This window comes from Sparassis crispa, assembly GCF_003851025.1.
Source record: "Sparassis crispa DNA, contig_000002F, whole genome shotgun sequence".
NCBI classification, from domain to species: Eukaryota; Fungi; Basidiomycota; class Agaricomycetes; order Polyporales; family Sparassidaceae; genus Sparassis; species Sparassis crispa.
The window spans coordinates 3559482-3577819 of NW_020939749.1; the positions used below are offsets into that span (position 1 = coordinate 3559482).

General features: G+C 52.5%; 10 protein-coding genes across 10 annotated transcripts; 3 read left to right on the forward strand and 7 right to left on the reverse strand.

The window, feature by feature from the left end:
* Positions 1 to 235: 235 nt before the first annotated feature.
* On the reverse strand, positions 236 to 2496 carry SCP_0311990 (Uncharacterized transporter; the record flags this gene model as incomplete). The annotated part of the gene is made up of 7 exons (XM_027756582.1): positions 236 to 403; positions 479 to 684; positions 740 to 879; positions 945 to 1383; positions 1468 to 1556; positions 2086 to 2274; positions 2336 to 2496. The coding sequence occupies 7 exons, from the start codon at positions 2494 to 2496 to the stop codon at positions 236 to 238; spliced, it is 1392 nt and encodes a 463-aa protein (XP_027612383.1).
* Positions 2497 to 3337: 841 nt separating this feature from the next.
* On the reverse strand, positions 3338 to 3840 carry SCP_0312000 (Mediator of RNA polymerase II transcription subunit 31; the record flags this gene model as incomplete). The annotated part of the gene is made up of 3 exons (XM_027756583.1): positions 3338 to 3413; positions 3465 to 3584; positions 3647 to 3840. The coding sequence occupies 3 exons, from the start codon at positions 3838 to 3840 to the stop codon at positions 3338 to 3340; spliced, it is 390 nt and encodes a 129-aa protein (XP_027612384.1).
* Positions 3841 to 3963: 123 nt separating this feature from the next.
* SCP_0312010 (Ubiquitin carboxyl-terminal hydrolase 2) lies at positions 3964 to 5159 on the forward strand (the record flags this gene model as incomplete). The annotated part of the gene is made up of 5 exons (XM_027756584.1): positions 3964 to 4025; positions 4077 to 4619; positions 4676 to 4718; positions 4771 to 4920; positions 4989 to 5159. The coding sequence occupies 5 exons, from the start codon at positions 3964 to 3966 to the stop codon at positions 5157 to 5159; spliced, it is 969 nt and encodes a 322-aa protein (XP_027612385.1).
* Positions 5160 to 5305: 146 nt separating this feature from the next.
* On the reverse strand, positions 5306 to 6603 carry SCP_0312020 (Uncharacterized oxidoreductase; the record flags this gene model as incomplete). The annotated part of the gene is made up of 9 exons (XM_027756585.1): positions 5306 to 5462; positions 5516 to 5565; positions 5628 to 5756; positions 5823 to 5889; positions 5953 to 6076; positions 6128 to 6226; positions 6274 to 6365; positions 6420 to 6507; positions 6561 to 6603. The coding sequence occupies 9 exons, from the start codon at positions 6601 to 6603 to the stop codon at positions 5306 to 5308; spliced, it is 849 nt and encodes a 282-aa protein (XP_027612386.1).
* Positions 6604 to 7007: 404 nt separating this feature from the next.
* Positions 7008 to 7370, forward strand: SCP_0312030 (hypothetical protein; the record flags this gene model as incomplete). Its single annotated transcript, XM_027756586.1, has 1 exon — positions 7008 to 7370. The coding sequence occupies one exon, from the start codon at positions 7008 to 7010 to the stop codon at positions 7368 to 7370; it is 363 nt and encodes a 120-aa protein (XP_027612387.1).
* Positions 7371 to 7408: 38 nt separating this feature from the next.
* On the reverse strand, positions 7409 to 8209 carry SCP_0312040 (predicted protein; the record flags this gene model as incomplete). Its single annotated transcript, XM_027756587.1, has 2 exons — positions 7409 to 8069; positions 8127 to 8209. 2 exons carry the CDS (start codon positions 8207 to 8209, stop codon positions 7409 to 7411), a joined length of 744 nt encoding a protein of 247 aa, XP_027612388.1.
* A 1632-nt stretch (positions 8210 to 9841) lies between these two features.
* On the reverse strand, positions 9842 to 11948 carry SCP_0312050 (Probable amino-acid permease; the record flags this gene model as incomplete). Its single annotated transcript, XM_027756588.1, has 10 exons — positions 9842 to 10197; positions 10255 to 10282; positions 10354 to 10479; positions 10531 to 10808; positions 10864 to 10944; positions 11003 to 11049; positions 11102 to 11192; positions 11251 to 11436; positions 11497 to 11721; positions 11780 to 11948. 10 exons carry the CDS (start codon positions 11946 to 11948, stop codon positions 9842 to 9844), a joined length of 1587 nt encoding a protein of 528 aa, XP_027612389.1.
* An 839-nt stretch (positions 11949 to 12787) lies between these two features.
* Positions 12788 to 15093, reverse strand: SCP_0312060 (Fumarate reductase; the record flags this gene model as incomplete). The annotated part of the gene is made up of 7 exons (XM_027756589.1): positions 12788 to 12838; positions 12891 to 13481; positions 13536 to 13742; positions 13799 to 14317; positions 14371 to 14538; positions 14591 to 14711; positions 14993 to 15093. 7 exons carry the CDS (start codon positions 15091 to 15093, stop codon positions 12788 to 12790), a joined length of 1758 nt encoding a protein of 585 aa, XP_027612390.1.
* A 339-nt stretch (positions 15094 to 15432) lies between these two features.
* On the reverse strand, positions 15433 to 16664 carry SCP_0312070 (Nicotinamide riboside kinase; the record flags this gene model as incomplete). The annotated part of the gene is made up of 7 exons (XM_027756590.1): positions 15433 to 15704; positions 15839 to 15935; positions 15988 to 16182; positions 16267 to 16368; positions 16434 to 16445; positions 16501 to 16582; positions 16633 to 16664. The coding sequence occupies 7 exons, from the start codon at positions 16662 to 16664 to the stop codon at positions 15433 to 15435; spliced, it is 792 nt and encodes a 263-aa protein (XP_027612391.1).
* Positions 16665 to 16969: 305 nt separating this feature from the next.
* Positions 16970 to 18311, forward strand: SCP_0312080 (hypothetical protein; the record flags this gene model as incomplete). The annotated part of the gene is made up of 5 exons (XM_027756591.1): positions 16970 to 17167; positions 17259 to 17375; positions 17645 to 17743; positions 17794 to 18130; positions 18199 to 18311. The coding sequence occupies 5 exons, from the start codon at positions 16970 to 16972 to the stop codon at positions 18309 to 18311; spliced, it is 864 nt and encodes a 287-aa protein (XP_027612392.1).
* Positions 18312 to 18338: the final 27 nt, after the last annotated feature.

Consider the following 18338-nt stretch of genomic DNA (forward strand, 5'->3'; position numbering starts at 1 on the left):
GAGAGCTCAGGCCAAGCAATGTTATGCATTCCATATGCATAGCACTCCGGATTCCAGCACAGCCCAGAATTTTGGACACCGCTGCAGCCGGTCTGCACGGTCGGCATGATCCAAGTCGCGACCCTAAGCTCTCGAGCATGATAGACAGGTATCAACGATGAATCATAGTCCCACAAAGGCACCCGACTCCCACAATATACAATCCTACGAGGTCAGTAATGTTCCCGAGCGCCGCCTACTTGCCCCACACGTTCTCCATATCCTGGGAAGCGTCCGGAACGTACGACGGCGGCTGCGAGGGATCACTACGGCGGCTGGTGTTTTCGGCGGGACTGTGGGATTCATCATCCTCGCTCCCGACGTCAAATAGCAGCTCCGGCGCACTTGTCCGTGCGGCGTGTTCCTGTCGATTATCGACGCGGATGGGCGAGCTGAATCAGCAAGCCTGCACGTATCACGGCGTCCCGCGAGCACTTACCGGGTGCGAATCGTCGCTCAGACTCGCCCTTGACTCCGCCGTCACCGCGAGTCGCAGCGTCTCTTCGAGATTGATGTGCCCGTTCTCCAGTTCGCCTGGGCGACGGCAATCCTCGCCGACGTCCTCGACCGGGTTCCCATGAGCATCGAGCGGGACGCTCGCGTCCATGGACTTGCGGTACTTGTGGTACGTATAAAGCGCGATACCTGCGGCAGACAGAGTCACTCAGGTGCTGCAGTCGTACCAGTATCTCAGACTCACCGCACGCCGTAACCGCAACTCCAGTGATGTTCAGCGGTGTGAGCTCGTCTCCGAAGACCCACGCCGAGATCGTGATGGTCGTCACTTCCTTTGCTATGCCCGCGATCGACATCGGCACCACGCCCGCTCGCTGCAGGATGCTATTGACCGCGCATTAACACACCCACGCACCCGCTCACTCGCTGAGAGCTAAGAGTGCACGCACTAGAATTCGCTCAGCACCATGCAGAACGCCACCACGCCGGGCGAGATCAGGAAGAAGCACGTCCGCAACGTCTCCGATCCGCCGCTGAAAAAGTGGTTGCTGAATATTTTCGACCACCCGTCGACGATGAGCGTCAGTGAGCCCAGTGTCACCGCCATGATCGGTGCGAGCCAAAACAACGTCGCTACGGGGCTGTCAAAACCCATGTTCTTGCTCCGCAAAAGCAGCTGCGTGAGGCTCCAGCGGAACCCACCCAGTGCGCTCGCACTCATGATCAGGATGAACCCCGGGAGGACAAAGTGCGTCTCGGTGGCGACCATTAGTAGCACGCCGACGCATATGAGGGCAATGACGCCGACGAGGATGAAGGAAAACCTCTCAAGGCGAAAGAGGAACGCGAAGAGTAGCACAAATATTAGAGACGATGACTTGCACATGGCTGAATCGCTCGGAAGTCAAGCGGATCATTTGTCGGGGCAAATGACCATGAGCAAGTATCAGTGGAGGACAACGGTAAACTCACTATAGAAGGAGAGCGTGATCATTTTCAGAGAGAGATTAGAGAGTCCGATATCTAGTGATGTAGTAATGCCTGTCGGTACAGCTTTGCGCCTGTGAGAATGGTTTAGCACGCTATACCGGTGGAACGAGTCAAGTAAAAAAATAATGTAAATGAAGGGTAACAACAGAACACGCCATGGATCGCCATGGATTGCGGCAACCAGCAAACGATGTGAAACTGCATCTTCGCTGACCCAAAGAAATCTGGCGGAGGGTATTGCGGTTGCAAGGAGCTGTTCAACGAATGAACAAATGACCAGCCCGCCTTGCAGAAAAGCGTCTACGGGACACTAAAGGCCGGACTGCTCTACCAATTCAGCTGGTAGGTTATGACCGATGGAAGGTCTGTGCAGCGAAGCTTGCGCCGAATTGGCAGACAAAATAAACGGAACTGTCATCATTTTAATCTCCCCAGGAATCTTCGAGAAATTTTGAATGGTCGCAGGTGAAATGTCTTTCGCACCCTGCGATTGCACTGCATGCAGTACACAAGATCAGGTGCTGAAAGTTCTCCGTGACCTGAGCGCATACAACGCACTAGTCCCCAACGCGAACGAACATAAGAAGACGGACCACTCACAGATAATCTAGTTTAGAAGGACTAAGTTCTGGACGGAAACGTCGCGGCCACACAAGCCTCAAGAGTGTCGCGAGGAGGAACTGGACCATCATATGAAGTGTGGTGACAAAGAGCGGCGAGGGAAAGCCAAAGTGTTCCGGCGCGAACATCCATTTGTTATACACCGACAGCACAGTGGCAAATACAAACCTACACATCACCCAATTGAGAGTCAAGAAGCAATTTCGACATGAAATTAGCAAGCGCGTACCAAGAAGCTATGAAGAACGTATTGATGAGTGCGTTCCGCCACCATAGCCGTCTCTTCTCCGCGAGCGAGGCGAGGTGCACGTCCAGGTCGAACTCATGTTCGTGTACATCGCGGTCCGAGTCTACAAGGGTATACCCGTTCGCGATTCGTTCGTTAGCCATCGACTTCGAGGGAACATGCAGAAGTGTGCGTGGCTGATCACGTTACCTATCGAGACGGAGATCCTTGGCACGATCCGAGTCTCACGGCGACTTATACGATCATAGCTATAGGCGCTCGAGTTGGCAGTGATGCTGGCAAAATAAATAATTGCGGGCGAATTTGAAAAAGGCCATAAAGAACGTTGCATTGCGTTGCATGCGACAATGAGATGGCCCAACATTCCCAGTCTGGTAAGTCACTTGTTGTATTTTCTGGACGGTATACGAGTTGGACCCCGGACGGTCAAAAAAATTCTCCCGGAACCAGTCGCATATCCTGAGCAACATTCACTGCCATAATTCAGCATGGGAGCGTGCATGCTTACGCCATGGAATATGCTACCGGACATGTATGCCGCTAGGAACAGAACGTTGCATTGCTAGTGGAGGTACTGTATACGACACCGCCTGAATGTTGCTCGCTAGAGGTGAGCGAGCCGATCCAGGTGGCTGCTCTGTACAGTGACATTTGTGCAAAACGTAGCTTTTCTTAGGTTGCCTATACTTGCCCTGTGGTGCAGCATTATTGCATGCGGCGATGTTGTTTTACTTCCCATTGTTACAAGGCAGTGGCTTCACGGCGCATGCACTTCTCACTCGAGATATTCACGAAACAGAGACATCGTGTCTCTACTGTACACAATATTTATGAGGTGTGAGACCTCCGAGCTAGTGGGATCTAAAGATAACCATGAGATGAACATCGAACCGCCGTTGAGGTGAGGACTGCAAAGGTGAGAGCCGCGCTCAAGTATGCAGATCTCCGTTTGCGAGTCCTCATGTTGCACTCCCGGGAACTTGTTCATGAGAGGCGGATGTTGTTACTGTTTGGCTGAGAATTCGAAGGTTGAACCGCACTCGGTCGTTTCGGTTCACGCCTATGCAGCAGGGATCAGCACATATACCTATGTAAAAGAATCAATACTTACCACGTACGCCAGTGATCAAATTGTTTCTGGTTCAAGTATTCTCTCCATTCGTCCTTGCCTATCTCCGCCCTGAACTGGGCATGCTGCAGCAAATCCAGGTGGTGCAATGCGTGCGGGTACCTGCAGATATCCCCAAGTTAGAAGGAGGTATCCGAGGCAATTCGTCTCGGTGTGTGACAGACAAAATGAACCGTGCATAATCCTTGTCCTTCCAATATTGTAAGTAATTCAGATAATTGATAAAGGCAGGTTGGTTGAGAATGTTCTGTTGGGCGAGAGAGTGCAGATAAAAAGGGTTCGCCAGAGACTGTACAAATTCGAGCTCTAACTCGAAGCGTGCGCGATTAGCTGCTCGCGGGTCCTCCGGCTGCGACATGGTGGCACGATCGAGCCTATGCGATCCACGTGGCGATGGTTGTTTAGTACGAGTAACGTGACACGACGCGTCACTCAAACAAGGTAGACTTGAACATTTCTAGAAAACATTCGCAACATAAACATGTCTGGAGATGACGACTCGAGTGGCTGGCAGCTCACAGAATCAGACCCAGGCGTGTTCACGTATATTACGTCTTTGTTTTTGTTTTTGTTGTAGGCTCATAAACATTGCAGCGAGCTTCTGAAGACGCTGGGAGTTCCGCTGGTGGTAGACGACCTATACTCGCTCGATGCTGCCTCCCTCGCCGAGTTGCAACCTCTTCATGCCCTCATATTTCTATTTAAATGGGTCCCTTCGACAGCAGAGCCCTCAGGTGGCCAGTTCGACACCGACTTCCCCGGTTTCTTCGCTCACCAGGTAGTCAACAACGCGTGCGCCACGCTTGCCGTCATGAACGCGATCGGGAACATCCCCGGGCTGCCCATGAGCACGCAGCTCACGGACCTCATTGGATTCACGACGGGCATGGACGCGCAGACGCGCGGCATGGCCATCACCAGCTCGGACTGGCTCAGAGAGGCGCATAACGCACTGTCCCCTCCCTCTGCAATCTCGCTGGACGGCCTTGGTCTGCCCAAGACATCTGAAGAAGCGTACCATTTTATTGTCTATTTGCCATCTATGGGCTGTGTGTATGAGTTGGACGGACTTAAGGCCAACCCGGTGCGACATGGAGCCTATGAAGAGAGTGGAGAAGGATGGGTAGCGAAGGCGAGGTAACAGGTTATATTCATTCTCGTAAGTGCTGTTGGACTGACCAAAGGCTTTGCAGAGAGGTCATCGAGGCACGGATAGCGACATATCCACCAGGTTCAGTGAGTTCTCTTTGTCAGGCGTCGAGTAAGCGTTCGCTGAGTATTCCCACAGCTCGAGTTTAGTCTGCTTGCGGTACATGAAGACCCGCTACCAACTCTCCAGGCGCAGCTTGCACAGCTTCATGCCGCAGGCAAGCAGTCAGAAGCCGCGGAGCTCATAGTCAAGCTCTCAGTCGAGAACTCAAAACGCGAGCGCTGGGCCGTGAGTACCCTGTCTCCCATTATCAACTGCTGCATCGCGGTGTAAACCATCTTATGTCAATGTTACAGTTCGAGAACAGCCTCCGGAGACATAACTACGTTGGACTCATCCACGCACTCCTCTTGGCTCTCGCGAAGTCAGGTAATTTAGACGCTGCGAAAGAAGGCGCAAAGACAATGATGCAAGAGCGGATCCAGAAGAGAAAAGAGCGGGGGGACAGCACGATGGACGAGGACTAACGTATGTACTGATGCCCTCGTGTTCTTTCGCTGTGTGTGTTGTATCTTATGCAAGTCCACGATCACCGCATAATCCTTGGTGTGCATACATCAATTCTGACATATGACGGTAGAACAGCGAGAACTGAGTAATACTAGTACTGTCTTCATTCGACATCAACAGGATTCCAGCTGACCGCGCCTTCCTTGCCTCGGTCCAGCGCGTCGAGACTTGAGATGTCTTCGTCATCGAGCGCGAAGTCGTATAGCTGCGCATTTGACCGAATTCGTGCAGGTGTTGCTGACTTCGGCAATGGAACGAATCTGCGAAAAACATCATGAAAATGCGGAGCGGTGTCAATGTATAGAGAATTTACCCCTTCTGCAGAGACCAGCGTAGCAGAACTTGAGCAGGATCACGTTTGTACTGAGCAGTCCAAATCAGTACCCAACATTTGTAACACGAGAGCGTGCAATTCACGATCGTACCTTCTCAGCGAGCTTCTGTATCGTTGGGTGGTCCATCTTGCCCCGGATGATGGGACAGTAAGCCTGGACCACGATGGAGTGTTCCTTGCAGTAGGCGACAATCGGTTTCTGTCGGCAGAAGGGGTGCAACTGATGATTAGGCGAGTCTATGTAGTCAGTAAGGCATGCGCGCATTTGATAGTCGCCAGCACTAACTTCTATTTGGTTAACGGACGGCATCTCCATGCCCGCTTTTCTGATTTCTTCAAGGTGCTTAACACCACTTGGCCAGCGAGATGTAGTGCAAGGATCAGTCGTGCAACAGGAAAATAAAAGTACAACTGACTAGTTAGACACCCCGACACTGCGGATCTTCCCCGACTTCCGAGCCTCTTGAAGGGCCTTATAGGTCTGCAGTCGTCTCTCCGTTCCAGACATCGGATCATGGATGAGGAAGAGGTCAACATAATCTGCTCAAACACGGTTAATCGCATCAATGACGGGACAACAAGGGTGCATACTGTATCGGGTGAACGTACCAAATCCAAATTTCTCCAGGGACAGGTCCACACCACGCAGTGTGCTCTCGTAGCCGTGCGTCTTGTTAATACATTTTGTAGCTGCACGAGCTATAAATGATTAATCGCGCAGGAAAGCAGAAGCTAACTGATGAATAAATCTCCTCTATCTAACCCGCTCTCCCGTACTGCTTCCCCGACATGGGCCTCGTTGCGGTACGCCTGTGCCGAGTCGACATGTCTGTACAGCGCTGAGTGAACCTATACGTGCACGACATGCATCGTAACAGATGACCTGTATCCCGCTGCAAATGCCTGGAGAACAGACTCCCTCGTCGTGTAGTTTTGGTAAACGCCGAAGCCCAGTAGTGGCATGTTGTACCCTGACAGCTGCGCTCAGCATGGTCACACGTCGATCACCAAGCATAATTTTCACCCGAGGAAAGACGGACGGACGACTTGATCGTCAAGCCAGCCATAGCCTGGAAATAGAGCAGAGCTGGAGGATGTGCCAGTGTTTGTGAAATGTAGCACAGACGCGGTCACATGATTCGCTACTTCCTGTGGGATCATGCATCATGGATGCAAGACAAAGATGAGTACTGAGTTCCCAAGCCCCCCGAGCCAAACGCATCGCATTTCAAGCGTACAACTCGAAATGACAGACTAAGTAAAAATCCCCCAGAAACAACTACATCACCCCTCAATCCAATTCGTTCAACGCAAGGCCGCGTGCCAATAGCACATCACCGCGGATGAAGTGGGCAACGACGCGGCCAGTGTCGCCGACAACGGTACCAACAGACTTCCAGTCAACAACCTGGCTACCCGCATCCGCACGGCCGACCACACCTTCACCGAACTGTTCGACGTCGTGACCAACATGGTGCCAGTTGATCGCCTGGCTGCCGTCGCCGCGGATGAAGTGGGCAGCGACTCGGCCAGCATCACCGGCAATGGTGCCAACGGTCTTCCAGTTGACAGCCTCGCTGCCATCCTCCCGACTAACGAAGCCTTTTCCGAATTGCTTGTTGTCGTTGCCGACATGGTGCCAGTTGATAACCCATATTTTTCTCCACGGGCCTTCCTGGAGGGAAACATGACGCTAACACTTTGGCCGCCAAACTGGTCGCTTTTCGAGGATTCCAGGATCGAGGCTCGAAGTGTATTTGCGGTGCTTCGAATGAGTTCTCAGCCTCCCGAGCCAAGCGCATTGTATTTCACGTCACGCAACTCAGTACAATGAGACCAGTCACTCCCAAGGTGAAAATGGTAAGCCGACGCTCAATCCAGCTCACTCCACACGAAACCGCGAGCTATAAGCTCATCCTCCCTCGCGTCGTGGATCAGACCCTGACCAAATTCCTTGAGATTGTGACCAACACTGTGCCAATTGATCGCCTCGCTACCCTCCGTCTCTGTACGAGCCAGAAGTTCCTCCTCCCTCACATCGTGGATCGGACCCTGACCAACGTCGTGCCAGTTGATCGCTTCGCTACCGCCCGCGCGAGCCAGCAGCTCATCTTCAAGGGCGCGAGCGAGGATGGGATCCACCTCGCGCAGAGGGTGAAAGAGGTAGGCTGCCCCCCAGTTAATGGCCTCGGAGCCAGCGTCAGCGCGGGCCAACAGCTCATCTTCGAATGCACGAGCCACAATTGGGTCCTCGCGCAGGGAAAGGAGCGTCTTTCCGACTGTACTCGCGAAACCGCCGAGTTTCTTCCAGTTGATAGCCTCGCTGCCTGCGGGCGCAGCTCGGGCAATTAACGCGTCCTCGCGGACGACAGCGGGGCCGAAAGGAGTGGGGTGGAAGGATGACCAGTTGATCGCCTCGCTCCCGGCGTCAGCACGCGCCACGAGGGCATCCTCCTCGCGCAGGTGAAGGAGCGTCTTTCCAACGGTACTCGCAGCATTGCCAAGCTTGTACCAGTTAAGAGCCTCGCTACCGCTGTAGAATCAAAATCAAATCAGACGAATCAACACGCATCCAATGGTCAAGACATACCTTGCAGGAGCGATAGGGAGTGCCAGGGAAGGAGCAGCGGAAGCAGCGACTAGGAGAGCGGAGACAGCAATGGTGGAGCGCATCGTGACGAACTAATAAAGATAATTAAGAGGTTTGGGGAGATATCAGGGAGCGTGAAGCGTGAAGGCGCTGAAGTGCGTCGAAGTTGAACGTGAATGAAGTCGTGAAATAAAATGCGCAAAAAAACAAAAAGCAAGTCAGGCTACCAAGCATTCGTCAGTTCAAAAAGCTTTAGACAAAGCAGTTGTAAGACTCACTATCCAGTACCGACTTGCAAGTCTTTGGCTCTGAGAGCGAAGGGGTGAGAACTAGAGACTCGCTGAGGATGGATGGTCCTCTTATACCATGCCGTCTACTCGTACGCCGAGGCCTTTCCATGGACCAAGACACTTGCAGCGCCATCCATGATGTATGATGTTTCAACGTGGAGGTCACCGCATACTTGGTGTTCTCGCGATCAGAATCAGTTGTTCCGGGTACCATGACCACTCTTTCGTCGCTCAGAAATGTCCTCGGCCAGGTGTCCACCGAACAGCGCAAGGGAATTCCGTCGACAAAGAAACCTTCGGTGCCTTTCAACTTACAGAGACTTTTTGGTATCGAACAACGCCGCTGTGTTGCGTTACAGCTCGCCGTCAAACATACAAGCCATGAAGGGACGACCTGACCTGCGCTTCCAGAGAGAGGAAGCGACGACAACATCGATCATCCACAAATTTCTCGCGGTACGTGCCCCCACAAAGCAATCAAGTTGAGAGTGCGCCCGATTGTAACTTGTAGTCCGGTGATGCGTCGGAGATCCGGTTCGTGATCGGGGATGATGCCCGGGGCTGGCTTGTGTTGCAACCTCTTGAGAAGAATGCAAGACGTGCCAGCCATTGCAATCACCCTCAAGCTCGGAAGTTGCTGAGACAGGAGATCGTCAGTATATGCACAAAGCGAATCAGATAGTTGCGAAAAACAGAAAATAAGAGGAAAAACAGCAGAACAGGCGGAAGGGAAAATATCCGAAAGATTGTAGAACCGCGATGTGACGCGCCCGAACGAATGACCTCGGGGAAGATAGTATCGGTACCCGAGGAACGTTCCTATCAAGTACAGCAGATGACGAGAATACATACTTACCTGACCGTCGGCGACCGCCCGAGCTTGATTTGAATACGCAAAGCCATTGGTGCGTGGAGCCCACACGATACTGAAAGTGATCCTACGAGATCTGCTTTTCACGCTCGACCATAGTACTTCTATGTGAAACATTAAAGCAGTGCAGGCAATGTACTTGACGACCAAAGTCTTCATTGCATTTCAGACGCTCTGGGTGTATTCCCTGAGTGACTCACCAAATGCCAAGTTATTTCATCGTGTCGAAATTACGCCACCGTCTTGACTGGGTTCCAAAATATCTTCTGTAGTCGACCTTGGCTACGATCAGAATCTAAAACTTCAGCTCACTTATAGTGCAAGGTCAGCGGCTGCCCAGTGGCGTGCACGGATTCGTAAGATGCATGGCATTGCCATACACGGTTATGTCGGCTAACAACGGCATCCGTTGCAGACAAACAAGCAGTAAGACTCCTCCATTATTAACGCGTTTAGCACTCAGTACAAGTAAGTGATCCTGCAGAACGATGAGATGAAACGGAGAACGAGCGCTCAAACACTCACTAATATACCATGCCGTCACTCCAGAACGGCTACACCATGTAATACAGCCTCCACAGCAGCCCAACTTGTCCCTTGAGCCTATGTTCGCGCTCTTCGTCGTCCGCCCTGTCTTCATCCTCTTCCTTATGTTCGTCCCTTCTCAGGTCGACGGTCTGGGTATCGACAAGATCATGGTATCGCCATCGTTGACGCAATTTGGAAGGATATAAAAGAGGTGTTGAAGCTGTCGGCGGTAGGGACAAGGAGACTTCTTCCTGTGGCCTGAAGAGGGACCCACTTGCGAGTAGCCATCCGACATACATGGCTACCATCACGGGCAACTCCACGTAGAAAGAGACAAAGTCGACCGCAGAAAAATGGGGTATCACGGAGGACCAGCCTTGGACTACATGAGACAAGGGCATGAGTTGCCGCCAGGAAACGAGGGAGATCGGACACTTACTGAGAATCAAAGCTGTAACAGTCACCACCTGTACACATAACCAAAAAAAATTGCATTGACGTTAATCATCATCTACGCTGAGTTGTGAAAGATCATTACCACGAACGGCGGCCCCCAAGGCCATGTCCACGAGGCCCTGAACTTCAGTTCCTCCAACGAGCGACCCTGCTGAATCCACGCTTGTCTAAATCTCCAGCTTGCCAGTCCTATCGATAACCATGCTATCTACTCACGAGCCATTCAGTAACCTGTCGTAGCACAATGAGTCCAGCCCACCTGATTCGAAACGCCAACGATATTTTGCAACCAACCCCATAGTTGCCCACTGCCGATGAAGCTAGTGCCGAAGCACAAGACGCTCACGCTGCTAGTGGCTAGGAGCGCAGGTAAAGGAACACCTGCCTCTGTCGTCCACGAGAATATCCGCGGAGCTTGCGCTGCCGGACTGATGACCGAGAGACCATAAAGAACACGGGAACCAGCGAAAAGCGCGTGGTTGCCAGCGGACAGGACTGATGTAAGGATGACAGTATTCATGAAAGACGCGGCAACATCTAGAACAGGTTTCTCGTAAGACTTGAAACATTAACAGCTGCACAGAAAGCGTACTAGAGCCGGCCTCCCTGAACACGATGGTAAAGGGTGACGTTGTAGTAGTCGTGTTGGACAGCCCCGGATAGTTCCATGGAACTGACTCGGATTGAAGTCTTGTCAGGAGGAAGAACTGTAAACATTCCACGATGCTCACTGTTCAGCCCAATCAAGGCGATACTCAGAATGTAGAACAACAAAATCCTGTATCGATATCAGCATGTCAATGCACGACGATAGTGCTATGGTTCAATACCTCCAGAAGACGAATTTAACAACACGTGGCATGTTCCGTGATGGATTCTTTGTCTCACCCGCGGTGATGCCCAGGCTCTCTGTTCCGCCATCTGGAAGACAATCAAGAGCGATCGATAAGTTGTCCATAACATGAATGCAGTTGCTTACAAGCGAAGCTCGCCGTCACGAACACGCGCGCGAATCCGGCAAATCCGCCCACAAATGGACCTCCGGCCGTGTTCCAGTACTTAGTGCCAATAAACTCGTGATCGCGATTGAAGCCGACGTTGACAAATATTCCAACGATTATGAAAACCACTACAGCAGTGATCTTGAGTGAAGAGAGCCAGTATTCTGTACATCGTAGGATGAGAATCAGTATGTGAGAAGTGTCCTGGTGGTTCTGGTACATACCCAACTCTCCGTACACCTTCACATGCGCTGCGTTCACGCCAACCAGGAAAACCCAGAACACTAGACTGATCATCCACGGATTCCAGGTCGTCCAGAACTGGAGAACAAGCTGTGCAGCAGTCAAATCCGACGCGACAGATACGGCGTCATTGAACCAGTAGTTCCACGAAAGGGCAAAACCATAGGCAGGAGAAAAGAAACGCGTAGCATACGCGTTGAAAGAACCTAGAACCAGGTATTATCAGTTCATAGTATGGTTGCATGCGAGAAATCTAATGCTTACCAGCGACAGGATACTGGGTAGCCATCTCCCCAAGTAACAGTAGCGTAACATAAACAACAGCCCCGACAATTCCATAGCATATGACCATGCTCGCCGGTCCACCTTGCGCTAGCGATCTCCCAGTCCCCAGAAATAATCCTGTACCTATGGTCCCAGCTATGGCGATCATTGAAACTTGTCGTGCAGACAAGCCACGATGGAGCCCTCCATGGATTTTATCTACTGGAGGGAGAGCACCGATCGGAAGTTCTTCTGCAACTGCAATCCGCCCGGATTCAACAGTAGAGGACGTTGCGCCATATTTTCGCCCCAGGGAAGATTCTGAGTCTGAAAGAGGAGGCGATGATGCTGATGCCATGAACTTACAACCCACCAGCACAATACCGGTGGAATGTCGTTTGACGATGTGAAATACCGGTATTGCTGCGATCCCAAACAGCACTGCAGTGCAACGAGAACGCAGGCACCAGTGTGCAGAGAATGACAAAGCTGGGAAGCATGGGAAATGAATTGTCGGGAAATGTTGTCATGAGCCGTGAGCATTGCGCGACCGTTCTAACGCCCGTTAGAAATCTCCGAGGATGACTGAGTAGTACTGTTGACGACTGTTGACGTTGAAACGTTGACCACAAATCTCGCTCAAAATGGTACGTCTCATAAAACATATGTCACACGATCCCTCAAAACATTCTCGTAGGATAAAGGAGTGGGAACACTGTAGCGAGGGGTGGTTTTAGGTGCATCCTGGGCATAGCAGAAATACCTTTTCAAGTTGCCAGGCTTCTACCTGCAATATTCTTCTGAGTACATTCACATGTCATATCGGCGTAGCGATGTATGCGCAACATGCGCCGTCAAACGAGAGGATGGAACGATGAGTCGTACTGATATATATTACATGCGAAAACAACCTAAGCGACAGATACGAGTGCGGTATAATCATACTGAAGATGCGTAGCAAAATTCCCCGTACAACACTAAAGTGCGGTACAGCAAAGGAACAACAATCTACTTCTTCAGCGTGCCTATCACCGCATCAGGCGCATACCGCGGGATGACCTGAGAGGCATCATGAGCACACGGGATTCACGAGAAGAGACGACGCGCGTACCTTCGGGTCGTGCAGCATGTTAAACTCCTCCGTCGCATCACGACCTGCGTACAGCAGAATCGCCTTCTCTCCTCCGGGGTGGTCGGACAGGAAGTTCGTAACGTCGAGCACCTGGTTGTCGATGATGACCCACACATCGTCTTTCTTGTTGTGTTTGGCAACCTCCGTTGCGCTGAAGGCCTTGCCGCCCGCGGAGTGAGTACCCTCAGCCTCAGGCGCCTTCTGAGCCGCAGGCTCGGCGGCGTTCGAGCTGGATGGCGCGCCAAGGTGGCCAGCGACGGCACCCAATCGGCCAGCAGCCTTCCCGGCGAGAGGGCCAAGAACCTGCAGAAGGTATGATGCAGCCGAGTCGCCGCTAACACGCCCAAAGACGACGCAGCCGAGTAACGAGCTGCCTCCTAGACGGTTCGCGCCATGCACGCCACCAGCGACCTCTCCCGCTGCAAAGAGACCCGGAATCGGCTTTTCGTTGGTATCCACCACGCGCGATTCGGAATCGATCTCGAGACCACCCATGGTGTAGTGCAGGACAGGGGTCATGATCGCGACGTTGAATATATCGTTCATGCTCCACTCGCCTGACGCGAAAAACTAAGGCGAGATGGGTTAATGCACGTACTGTATCAACGACGATACCTTGCGAACCTTTTTGCCGAAGGGATCCTTCTTTGACCGGACGACCTTGTTGTATTCGTCGAAGGTCTTCTTGAGGACCTCAGGCTTAAGGCCCATCTCCTTCGCCAATTCCTCACCGCTCTCGAAGCGCCTCATAAGTCCACGGCCAACATAGTGCTTGCAGTGCCACTCAATATCGGCAGATGCTTGACCGTTCAGGACGAGACGGATGGGGAACTGTAAGTGGAGGATCAGTAAACACCCTGACAGCGAAATGGAACTGCTTCACGTGCCTTGCCGTTCTCCCACATTTTTCCAGTGACATAGTCACGATGCTGCAACTCGTCGACAAACCGCTGACCTTGATTATCCAGGAGTAGACCACCAACACCACGCAACGCCTCAGCAGCCAAGAACTTAACCTTCGCTTCTGGGTCCTTGGGATCTACCAAGCCGGTTGGATGCACTTGCACCTTCTCAAGGTCGATCGCGTGTGCGCCAATTGCCATAGCCATCTTCTGACCATCGCCGGTACAGTGATCACCGTTCGTTGTGGGGAGGTCGAAGAACTCTGGACGGTACTTCCTCAGCAGCGAATTTGAAGTGAAGTCCGCTGCGTAACCACCAGTCGCAAGAATGACAGGGCCGTAAGCAGTCTCGGTCTTCTTGTTGTGCTCGTACTCGACACCGATAACGGCACCGGAGTCGTCCTTGACGAGCTTGGTCACGCGAGCCTTCTTCTTAATCTTGACACGGTCGGGAGTGCTCACAGACAGGTCCTCCAAGCGCTCCATCTGGGCGTATGTCATGACCTGTATTTGGGTGTGAACACGGAGAAGACGTGGATAGAACCAAAGATGGGTACCATGCCAGGGAACTGAGCGCTTCCTCTGTGCGTGCGAGGTTGAGAGTGACCACCCAGACGAGCAACCTTGGAGAGATCCAAACCAAACTTGTCCTGCAGCCAGTTGACCGCGTCCCCGGAACGCCCGGTGAGTACTCTGATGAGGTCATCACGAGCGAGTTCGCGAGCCTATAGTACCGATGAGCACGGTAATGGTGCACGAGCAGTGGGTGCGACGTACTGAATCCTTGGTGTCGTCGAAGAATATCTTAGCGTTATCCAGAATGCCGAGCTCCTGCTGGGATCTGGTACCTGCACCGTTGATACCGGAAGTTGCCTTGGTGGAATTGCCGCCCATGAACCTGTAGATCGACATGGTAAGTCATTGTAAAACCCTTATGCTTCTCACAATGTTCACGACGGCAGAGTATTCCGACGGGAAGTAGAACGGGCGCCGGCAGAAGTAGACGGAGACCCGTACGCGCAGAAGACGCGGAATCGAGCCTATCGTTCCACTTCACGCTCAAGCGTCCGCGTATACGCGCTCCGCATGCGCCTCTGGACGTAGCATCACCTGCTCCCACACCGACTGAACCCCTCTCCGATGTGCCGACGACATGAATGTAATCAGACCACTACTCACCCCTGCTTGTCAAGTAACAGAACGTTTGCACCGCGCTCGAGAAGAGTGTGAGCGGCCGAAAGACCTGCGAGACCACCACCGACGACGATAACTTGGGCCATTATTGTTGGAGAAATAAAGGAGGAGGAGAGATGGGAAGAGGATGCAGAGAGGACAGGCTATAAGCGGAATCGAGCGCCGTCACGAGAGCTCCCACTCGGCCAAGTCATGTGAAATCGCGAGTCCGCTCGGTCTCCGAACACTGCGGACTTTTCGGACCCCGGACCCCGCGTGTCCATAATCCACTGCCTCTTCGACATCTGATATGTTCCACCCAGTGTATTTGCAGCGAGAATCATTCTCATATGCACGGAGCAGTGAAAGCCGAAAGTCCGAGCCCAGTCCTATGAGGCCTAGGGAATTTCTACGATGGGCCCAATAATTATCTCTGCAAATACACTCTAGTTATGATCGAGTGCAACTATCCCGTCTACTCCGTCTCGCTGCCTCATCGCCTCCCCGTCCACCATCTCCGCCAGCCGAACGCACACCCGCTCCACCATGTCCCCCATCTTCATCTCCAGCCCGTCTATTAATATGAGACCTGGAACCGCGCCGTTCGGCTGTCCATGCTCGACATCACCGTTCTCTACAATGCGCGAGTGTGCATCGACGTATGCCGGCCAGACAATTTGCTCCCAGTAGTTCGGAGGGTCTTTCCAGAGCGTGCCCTCTGGATCAGATTGCACTCCAGAAGGCGAAGTCGCAGATGAGGCGCGCCAGACGAACGGTCGGGAATGCATGGGTAAACGTGTGAGGGAGGAGTGTCAGCTTGCCGTTGAATGCGGGATAAATCAAGTGTCCTACCTGCTGTGTGATATCCATGCCTCTCGTGCCGTCTCTGCCTGAGCACGTCGTGAGGAACTCTCAGCAATACCCTGATATCTAATTGATTGACTACTTCCTGCGAGTTGTTGAGCGAAGGATCCAGAAAACGCGTGAATGCCACAACTTACTGGATGCCAATATAGTAGGAAGCCATCTACGAGCACCCACACGAGCTGCTCACCCGCCTTCTTGTGCACCGCGTCTATCTTAGTGAACACGTCCCGCCAATGTTGGAACGTAGCATCGTCAATTGGTACATCTTTCTGCTCGTTCAGGTGGTCGTGTGAGTAATGTTCTGGCGGTATCTCGCCAGAGCGCTTGACCTGACAATAGCAGGATCGTGAGTCACTCGGCCAAGAAGATCGCAGCGGGGGTAGGTCGTCGCACGAGCACCTCTGCCGCCTTACCTCAGCAAGGGATTTGACCATCCTCGGCCAATCAATAGCACCCTCAGCTTTGTCCCAATCTTGAACGTTGTACTCCGGGTGAATCGGGACTAATTCTTGAGGCTACGAACACGGAAATGTAAGATGGTGACTGCACGGAGAGCTCGCGAGACTCTGCATAAACTCACGGGGGCAAAGTCCTGTAGCACGCATGTCAGTGTCGAGTAACAATACTATGTCGGCGAGGGGACGTACATCTTGGTGAAGGATCACGCTCCCGGGCAATATCCTACACAGATGCTTCGCGAGCGTCGTCTTGCCAGAACACGTCGCTCCCCTGTGTCAAGTCAATGTAATTGCAAGGAGAACAAACTGAAGTCTACTCACCCGATACCGACGAAGATTACCCGCTTCTTCATATTACACTTCACTGCAGGTCCAGGCTCACGTCAAGATCATGCGACCGCAAAGAACTCGATCGTCTGCACCAGCAGAGGCTCACCTGTACACAATTCGATGCTCTTGTGCCACACCTAGAAATACAGAAACCTGCTGACGAGCTTCGCTGTCAGCTACGTCGTAGAGAAAACCAGTCATTTATACACACATCGCGATGAGATCGGTGGAAGAGATCCTGTTGGAGAGATATTTAAGATAAGATAACCTTCAAAGTTCCCAACGGGCGCTCAATTGCCCGACGTTGAATTCAACTTCGCTGGCAACTATGGCTTCAGACTTTGACGTCCTCTCACATTTTCTGCCTCTCGATGAGCTCATCCAAGTGATATACCAGGGACCCTCGCGTTTTGTTGTCCTGTCTTCTGTGAATGAAGTGGGTTGGACGGTTTATGTTGGGTTGAGTGGCCCGGAAGGCCGCTGGTGGAGCGGACGCTGGACGGAGAAGGACGTCCACAAGACAGTGGTATGTATATCGTCACGCTTATTGAAGCGAACTTTCTGGGTGTCAAGCTTTCAAGTTTCCTTGAATGTTGAGGATTCTCGGTCTTTGTTAGGGCACCAGATCGTCATCGAAGCTACTTGAGACGTTTACAGAACATCTCACGGACAAGTTCATCCAAGGAGAGCTATACATAGGAAACTGGAGCTTCGAGAAGGGCGCTGAAATCAATGTACGTCTTCTCATCATGTTCAGTGTGTTTCTTGGTGGATTCCCTGTACATCGCGTGGACAAGCATCGAGAGAGCGGGGCACTTTCGTGAGTAGCTGGAGTACCCGTATTCTAAACCTTGAGTAAAATATTTCCTCGACAGCCCCCAATGTCAGTTTGAAGGGGGCACAGGAGTGTGGACATCTACTAGGTGATCTCAAAGACAAACGACCACGCGCCGCTTTCTGTATCCTCACTCCTAAAATTTCGAGGGTTGACTATCTGTGACAGCTCACCATCGGCCCCAATGCCAAAACTCCAATTCATATACCATTAGCAGAACTATCTCCGGGAGACGCTGCGTCATTCGCAACAAAGGTCTTCACAGATGTATGTGCCATGTCGTACGTCAGGTCTTCGTCGATCGTTTAGCCTTGCAGATCGCCCGGCAAGCCCAGTCCAGGAAATGCCGACTGCACCCATCATCCTACGATCCTCCAGCGCCTCCAGCCTCGAAGTCCACACAAGCTTCATCCTCGAAGTCGACGGTGGAATTGTCGAAGGCAGAAGCGGAGATCAAGCAACTGAAGGCTGAACTCGCTGACGCTCGCCGGAGCCGCACGCCGCCTGCAAGCACGAGCACGGGCACGAAGAAGGCGGTGAAACGGCCACACTCGCCGGCGGCAGAGAAGGAGATCAATAAATTGAAGGCGCAGCTAGCCCGGACGGAGTCAGAACAGTCTATGCCGGATACATCGAAGCTGGTCTCGATTGCGAGTGCGTGTTCCGCTGCGCTAGTGGTTACCAGCCGGTTCTGATGTCCGCGCTCTATCTCCGTTTCATAGAAGGCGCACGGGGCCGCGCCGCGGCGGTACCGCCGAAGGGTGCGTCGCTGGCAAACCCGTCGAGGAAGCGCCGCAAGTATCAGGCGTTAGAGTTTGGAAGCGACGAGGATTGACGTCGGTCCATGGACGTTGCCTACCCC